This window comes from Amblyomma americanum, chromosome 8, assembly GCF_052857255.1.
Source record: "Amblyomma americanum isolate KBUSLIRL-KWMA chromosome 8, ASM5285725v1, whole genome shotgun sequence".
NCBI classification, from domain to species: domain Eukaryota; kingdom Metazoa; phylum Arthropoda; class Arachnida; order Ixodida; family Ixodidae; genus Amblyomma; species Amblyomma americanum.
Genome location: NC_135504.1, coordinates 3657186 through 3665667, shown reverse-complemented (window position 1 = coordinate 3665667; position 8482 = coordinate 3657186). Strand labels below are relative to the sequence as shown.

General features: G+C 43.6%; 1 protein-coding gene across 1 annotated transcript in view; it reads left to right on the top strand.

Annotated features, from left to right (window-relative positions):
* Positions 1-230: 230 nt before the first annotated feature.
* Positions 231-8482, top strand: part of Miro (mitochondrial Rho GTPase) — a 28688-nt gene continuing 20436 nt past the window's right edge. The window contains exons 1-4 of the mRNA XM_077633679.1: positions 231-724; positions 5673-5813; positions 6826-6869; positions 7807-7860. Of these exons, the coding sequence (XP_077489805.1) occupies positions 673-724; positions 5673-5813; positions 6826-6869; positions 7807-7860 (291 nt within the window). The 5' untranslated portion in view covers positions 231-672. The remainder of the gene's footprint in view (positions 725-5672; positions 5814-6825; positions 6870-7806; positions 7861-8482) is intronic.

The following is an 8482-nucleotide window of genomic DNA, read 5'->3' as shown; positions in this document are numbered from 1 at the left end:
CTTCTTGTTGATAGGACTGCCGGTGTGCGACCAGAAGTACGATAGAAATGATTTAAAATTTTTTTAAACTTTCAATATTGAATTGCATGCATTTCGCCACTGCTATTCTTTTATTTATATGTTTATTAGGTCTAGTATTTTGTTATACGTTTAGATTTATCGCAAAAATTGTTCTCTAAAATTGGTGCTTGTTTTAGTGGGTGCCGCAAACACTGTGAGCCGGCTCTGCGTTTCTTGATGGTATCTTTCTTAAGGGGTAAATTCTAGCGTACTACCTGCTCGTAAAGTGTTCCTCGCACGCTATCGCCGGTGTACTCTGACCTTGCGTGAAAGAAGAAAAAGAGAGCAACTACCAGTTTAAATTACGACCGCTCCTCGGAGATGTGAAATTTTCGAGCTGCTCGACAGCGGAGCTCTCCCTGTTCGAAGTGCCCGAAGCCGAAGCTGCCAGTGTGTGTTCTCGCGACTCCGACTTTCGCCAGCCGTGGTGTGTGCTGTGGCGGTAGTTGGAGCCCCATGGGCTGCAGGCAGTAATTATGAGCGGAGTTCGCAGGCGTTTGAATCTCCGGTGCCGTTGGCAGTGGCTTTTAGGTTTCTAACGAGCGTTTCTAAATGTCTGGGGGATTGGGAGGCTGTGACTGTCGGCCTAGCGGATGAGCTACGGAGTCAGGCATGGTCCGCGCTAACGGCAAGAGAGATGTCCGAATCCTCCTCGTCGGCGAAGGTGAGTGGCGGAGTTTATTTTTCCAAGCGCGCTCCTTACTTTTCTGCGAGTGGGCTTCCAGCTAAAGCCGAGGACTTAGCCTTTGTAACGTGTCTATACTGTTGCTGTTAGGAACGCCTTCGCAAAGAGTTTAATGCCCCGAAAGATAACCATCTCTTTATGCAGACACAACAATGCTCTCGCGTGCGCTTGATTCGATCGCTCTGAGGGATAACCGAAACCATGTCGCCGTATAGGGTGTCCTGTTTAATGAATCGTTTACTTCGGTAGTTTCTGCCATCACAGCATGCACGATAAACAAGGTGTATTTAAGGGGCTACATACACTCATACATACTTGCAGTACTTGTTTATGCACATACATGCATGTATATACGCATATAAACGCGTGTATAAAGATCGTATTGATAACTTTGCGGTTGCAGTACTACTTTGAGGCCGGTAGTAACAGGCACTGTTCGCCCTAAGGCTTTCGATTTGCTGGAGGCATTTCGAAAGTTACTGCTTGCTGCGGCGCAATATCACTGCGCTTTTCAATTAGCGAATCGCCGCACGCCTCAATTCGTCCGCATTTGGAAATGCACATATAGATGCGCCGATGCACTCCGTGAGCGCCGAGTGTGGGCGATATGAGGTTACCTAACATGTGCGCCCTGAGTTTGAACAAGGAATCACAAGAAGTCAGTTCCGGCGACGCTTTGGGCATGTGACGACGCACATGTGTCTGTTCGCTGCCTGGCCTCGGTCCAAATGGGTCTCCAGTGCCCAGGCGCGCACTAACGGACGTCTGGAGGTGGAACCGGCGCGTGTGGCGACGTGCGTTTTCCCGCGTCCACCTCCTGGTCTTTCTTTTTAGTTTTTTTTTTGTTCGGGTTCGAACCCCTTTTTCGATAAAGCGCGCGCGGCCTTGCGCCGGTACGCGATATGGCCGCTTATGTTCATATGCCGCGCACATCGGAGCCCCCCGTGGAGCGGAGTGGGGTATAATTAGTTTATACGCGACGGAAAGGAAGAAAGAAGATTGGGCAGTTTTGATGCCCTTGTTGCGGTTGTACTTTTCAAAACTTCTTTAGCCGGAAGGAGCTCCTTAAGTGTCCCTCAGTACTAGAAGTTGATGGTTGATTTTGCACTTTGTGTGGGGTTGGATTGATTGTAGCCCTGGGAATTTCTGGTTGTCGTTAGTTTCTAACTTTCGTTTTGTGCTTTCAAGAAGAAGCCACAAATATGTATCGACAAAATGACCCTTTCTGTGGCTTTACTCGCTTCGACACTGCCATTGCATTGCCATTGTAATTGCATTTTGGTTAGTTGTGTGGTGGGGTCTGTCTTTCCAGTGGACTGGTGGCAGGAAACGTGAGATAGAGAATACGACCAACCACATTAAATGGTATTTTGTTCTGTAACAGGATTCCATGTCTTTTTGGAATATAAGTGCAACAACAATTTGCATGTGGTCACCCTCGCCCTGCATGGCTGTTTTTCTTGCTCCAATTTTTTACAGGACAAGTTCTTGAAATATTCTGTTGTTTTTTATATTTTCGCGCATTTGAAAACATCAACTCACAATCTCGTCGTCATAGGAGGTCGCAGTACATTTTCTGCGGCACTTTTTCACATGTAAAGATGTCCACCCAATTGTCAAGAGCGCTCGAACAGTGTGCTGTGTTGTGCATTTGTGACTTTCGGCGCTGCCTACCAGGCTTAATATTGCTTTCTGAAAATGAGCAGTAAACCACGATCTATGAAAACGTGCGTGAACTATAAAGTGCCGTTTCGAACCCTGGGCCTCTTGTAAATGGCACAAGTGTTCTTCCCAGTGTACTAATCAAGCACTCAAGGCAAGCTTGTGGATATCTTTGTTAACCACTTGGCAGGGCATATATCACCAGTGCATATCCACTCGCAATAAGCTCCTCTGCCCTGGCTATACACTCTAAAATCAGAGCCCAACTTGATGGAGGTGCACCTCTTTTTCTGTCTTGCTTCTAAGCAGTTTAAAATGATTTCTAGTGTTCTCAAGTGAAGGGTGGGTGATGGTGCTCAGGAAGTGTAGGAACCATGAAAATTCTTAGACTGAGTAACGTATCCTGATGTTCCACTCAGATCAACTTAGGTTTCGTAGTGACATTACATAAATCAGAATGAACAACTATAGTTTAGTCTGGTTATGGAGAACAGGCTTCAAGGAAAAAGGCAGTTATAACGAAGTAACTGACAAGAAGGAAGAGTACTAATGAAGGAGCTAACATACACATTTGTTTGAAACCTAGTTCCCTATAGCAAAACTACTTCCCAGTCTTCTCTATTACAGCTGCTATGGTGGCTCAGCAACTATGGTGCATGACTGCTGACCCGATAAACATGTGTTCAGTCCCGGCTGCGGCAGTTACATTTCAGTGGAGGCCTAATGCTAGAGGCCCATGTACTGTGCCATGCCAATGCACGTTGAAGAACCACAGGTGGCCAAAATTATCTGGAGCCCTTCACTACAGTGTCGCTCATAGCCTGACTTGCTTTGAGACGTTAAAATCCATAAACCAGACCAAACCAAACCGGATCTCTCCTATTACATGTTAGCGTGCCGAAATGTTAAAATGGATGAGGTGTGCATTGCATTTAGTGCAGCATAAAAACTGGGTGGGAAAATCAAAGTAGTGTCACATATGACACAGAACATATTGCTAGTGTTCAACCAGTTCCTCACCAGGTAGAGGTTCCAACAGATCAACATGAAGTAGTCTCTTTTTAATAAGGCTCTTGGCACTCGTACTAACTGAATTGTTAGTACCAGTTTTAACTTGTAAGTATAACTAATAGATTTTGATGTACAAAAGCTATGTGTAACTGAATTGGTAGCACGAGTTTTAACTCGTAAGTATAACTAATAGATATTATGTTCAAAAGCTATGTGTTGAGCTGCAAGGAATATCATAGTTGAGAACACTGCAATTATTGTTATAGCGCTCTAGAATCTTCGCGCACGAGCATTTCCCCATTTTGCCAGCATCAAATGTGGCCGCTGCGGCTAGGTGTGCACCACCATCCTGGTGCACGGCAGCAAGTTGTCGCAGCCATTGAGAAACTACGCCTAGTAGTTCTTTTTTGATCTGTCAGCACAGCACTCGTTTTTGCATTGGACTGCGCTGTACACCTGCAGTCTAAATTTTATGGAACGCAGTATTGGTGAGAAACTTAATTTCACCGCCATCTTTGCATGCAGGCTGGAATAGATACATGCAACACAATTCTTACTGCGTGAACTGTGCAGTGCACTATTAATTGCAAGCAGTGTGCCCCAGTTGCAAATGAATTGAGTTTCTTTGCCACATGTGCATTCTATTAACTTATGGCGCACATGGTAACAGTTATAAGTGCTGGGCATAGAAAGTGAGGCAAGCTTAGCTGTACGTTTCAATGCAAAAATTCCATATTTAGAAATTTTCAGAGCACAGCAGAGAGCATTAACCGTCAGTTTTATTTTAGTATTCAGTTCAAAAGCTTGTTGGGAGAAGTAACTTTGGGCTGTGTGTTTTCACGTTTTGAGTGGCACTTTTTGCTGTGTGAAAAATATTTGCAGCTCAAACAAAGGCTGGTGTGAAATGCAGTGCACTTGATGCAATCTGTGCCGTGTGTCGGCACCGTGAGGGCAGTGTTCAAAGTCCATTGGTTGTTGACTGTGTTGAATACGTTGGGAGGAGCACGTCGCTGGGAGTAAGCAGTAAGTTTTTGAAGGTGTTTTCGAAACCCCATTCTTGGGTGCTTTTGTGGACACTGACAACACGGGGCAGGTACCTAAAGGATAGACGTCTTTTAATCAGTGACCTTTATTTTAAGTAACCCTTGTTGGTGGGTTTCTTTATCTTATTATCTCATACATTTTATCAGGTGACAGAAGTGCTGCCAGCGTTGGGGCAACATTTACCTTTCTTTCTTATCAAGGTGGCTTCTTGCACCAGAGCGTGCACATCGCGAAGACCTAGTTTTATTTTTGCAACTGAGAAATGTCCAACATCAAGTTTATTTAATAATATTTGTGCTTGTTGTGGAAAAATTTTGCTTGTTTATTAATTTTATCTCAAGTTTCTGGGTACTCACAAGTTTTGAGCAAGATTTAAAATATCTGTTTTGCTTTTTAAATGACGTTGACAGTAATGACATTGATAAAAGCACAATCGTGAGAAAGTAGCTGGTTGGTGTTGATTTATTACAGTTCTGTACACCTCTTCCCACCTGATCTCTTCTGTTGTACTGGGAAGAAATGTGATATCGGTCCAGTTTGGCACATATTCATGCTTTGAACAAATGTACTGTTTTTGGTGATTGACATTTAAGTAAAAGAGTAACTGTTATTGCATTGGCTGGAAAGGAGGATTTGATGACTTTTTGCTTGTAAAATTGTGCTGTCACAGTCAGCCACAGTCACAGTCAATAAGCATTAAAAGGTCTTGTCGGAGAAAGTAGTTGCCATAGTTCAGTGCTTGTTGGTGGCTCCTTTAAGGCCTTGCTCTCTCCATCTGTTTTATTTCTCACCCTTTAAATAACCCTTTCAGGCCCCTTGCATATTTGATAAAGAAGTGAATAAACCAGCGTTCTATACAATGCCAGTATTCATGTACATAGGTCAAAAGGTACACACTTGCCATTGTGTGCTTTTGGTGTTCATTGTCTTTTTGGATTCGCACACTTAATTTCCTCTAGGTGTGGTGGAAAGAAGCAAAATGCCAGTTTTCAGTGGAATCTTGCTGATTTGGCTCGTAAGTGAAAAGCATGCTAAACCCAAAACAATTTGTGTTTTATTCAACGTCTGACTGGTTGGCTGTAGTTTCTGTGGGTGTCTTGTATCTTGGCATTGGCGCCAGATGCAGGGGCCACTGCTGTCTTGTTTCGTGTTTCCTGTCGCATACTTTTTCACGTGCCTGTATACTGTTCCTCTCCCTACCCCTGTGCAGCCGGCGTGGGGAAGACGTCTCTCATCCTGTCATTGGTCAGCGAGCAGTTCCCCGAGGACGTGCCACCGCGTGCCGAGGAGATCACCATCCCCGCCGATGTGACGCCGGAGAAAGTGCCGACGCGTATCGTCGACTTCTCGAGTGCGTAGCAGATGTGCTGATTGGAGTGGTGCAGTCTTGAAGTCTGCGGCATAAGCAAGCAGGCACGCTGGGGTGGTTGCCACCTTGCTTCTTGGACCAATTCCTTTATGGCAATTGCGCCCTCCGTTGCGGTTGGCAATATCGTTGCTCAAAGGGCCGCTTAAAGTTGGCAGATATCGATAGGCTACGGCTTTCTAGCACCAGGCCTCTCTCACTGAAAAGGGAACTTTTATAAGCCAGAAAAGACCCTAAGAAACAAAATACAGGTGTTGCCACCGCTGTCTGATTTCTTAACTAAACTATGCGTCGGCACCAGTTTCAGGCGTGGATCACAACGGCTATGCCATATTGCCGTTCACTTCAGAACACTGACAAACAGTCCTTCTTAGTGTAAACGTCATGGGTTTGAATAGATTGATGGAAAAATTTAACTCAGTTTTCTCAACCAAAAATGAGCTTTTTGCTCCCGGACAAACGTTAACATACCCAGAAAGAGTTAGAGATTCTATTTCTATTGATAACAGCACTCGAATGAAGTTGCCCTCGGCTTCCGTGTAATATATCTCTGGTCATGGAGTGTATTCAGATACCGAAGTACTCACACAGAGGGTGGAACAGTTGCCATTGTCACCCAGTAGAGCACTGCATTGGATTGCGTTATTTTCGACACCATTCCTAATGTCTTTTATGTTATTTTATTTTACTTATCACATACTGCGGACCAAATACAGTCCAAGCAGAAGAGGCACAGTACAAAACAGTAAGAGTACAAAACTTTGACCTTGAAAGAAAAAAAGAAATGTGACGACGAAACAAGTACTAAAAAGGACGACCAACACTTATACAATGCTAAATAGGCACCGGATGAAAGAAACAATACGCAGTGTCAACAACACAATTTTGCACATAGTTCAGATAGGTTTTCAGCTCAAGTTTGCAAAGCTTGCAAATGATGTTTGACCTTTTGTCAAGCTCTGCTTTCATCAGAGCTTCTCTTCACTGTTGTTTTCAGCACAAGAACAGAGCCAGGAGAACCTAGCTGAGGAGATCGGCAAGGTGAGGGTGCCTCACGAATTGGCTACATTGGGCATGCTTTGTGTTCTTTTCTCACTTGGTGTTGCACTCACAGTCATCATTGCATGTGTTGACTGTTATCGTTGAACAATGTGCTTGGCTGCTACCATTTTACTGGTTCTGTTGAGGCTACTTCTGCTGTTGTTCTGAACTGTGTGTTGCACTTCTAATATTTTATTGTGTTATGAAAATTGCGAAAATAATCCTCGTCTTGATGTTTTCACGTGGAGAGTAAAATGGCATTAGATTCTGTTGTTTGAAACCAGTCGAACCTGTTCTGCTTTTCGGAGTTTTTCTGATAAGTTCCATTTTTCTCTAGTTTTAATTTGTCTGTTAAAAACTCATCTTGGAAGAATGGAAGTTGTGTGCACTCCAAGAATGTTTCAGACTTCTTCCAGGGTATTACATAAGGGTTTATGAAATGATCAAAATGCCATTTACTTTATTACACACACCTTACATGTGGCATTCTCGCGAAATTTGAGAAATACTTGTGTGAGCCACGCGGTGAAGTGGAAACTGAGCAAAAGTGTTTCTCTTGATTTTATGACGAACACATTCCTTCTCACCTTAACTTGCTCCTTGGAGAAAATGCAGCTGTTGACTCTTCATTTGTTTTCATATTCTTAGAAGAAGCAATATTTTTAAACAGATTATGCAGTCTTAAAATGTCTAGCTCTATTAACTGACTGTTCTACCTTGCACTTGGGCATGATAGCCGTAGTTGCGTATGCACCTTAAAAGCCATCACGACACACCGCAACAGTGTATCTAGATTTGTTATTTAACTGGGAAGACTTAGCACTGGTCTGCACTTATGCACTTTTATCCTTTCCTGCTTGCTGATTTTGAGCTTCACTGAGTTTGTTCAGTTTTGCGTTTTCTTCAGAACTGTCTTTTGTGGTGTTATGTCTTTCAGGCTAACGTGGTTTGCGTCGTGTATGCCGTAGATGACGACGACACTATCGACAAGGTGAGCGAAACATGGCAGGCGTGGGGATTTCCTGTGGCCTTGTGACATTGTGTGGAGAAGATGGCGCACGTCCGTGCTCAAGACTTTCTTTGCTTTGTGATGTCGACGCTGCGTATATGAAACACAAGGAGCACAGCACATGGCTTCAGCCCCACCTGTGGCAGCTAGGAGGTCCACACAAACAAGTAGTATTTAAGCCTCGCAAAAAGGACACAGCACTGAGCTGTGTCATGATGCAGTGGAGTAACATCCTGCTTCCAGCCTAGTGACGACTGTTGTCTAGATCTTATTTCAGCCCAGTTCCTTGATTTTTTGCACATTTTTGTCATTACCACTTTAACACACTATGTATCTGTATTTATCGGTACGCAATCCTGTTTTCGGGATTTTTGTTGGTTGGGCGAAGAAACTTATGTACAGTAACATATTGTCTTAAAGTACAAACTAAACATTAAAGTTGAAGCCAGGAAAAGATTCAAAATGTGCTGTTACAGACATAGGAAAGTACGAACGCACAATACATACAGTAAAAAGTATAAAAGCATAAATACAGAATAGAGGTACAAATAGTGGGAAATAAACATACAAGTTGAAGCAAGGAAGAGGTAATGACGTACTTGAT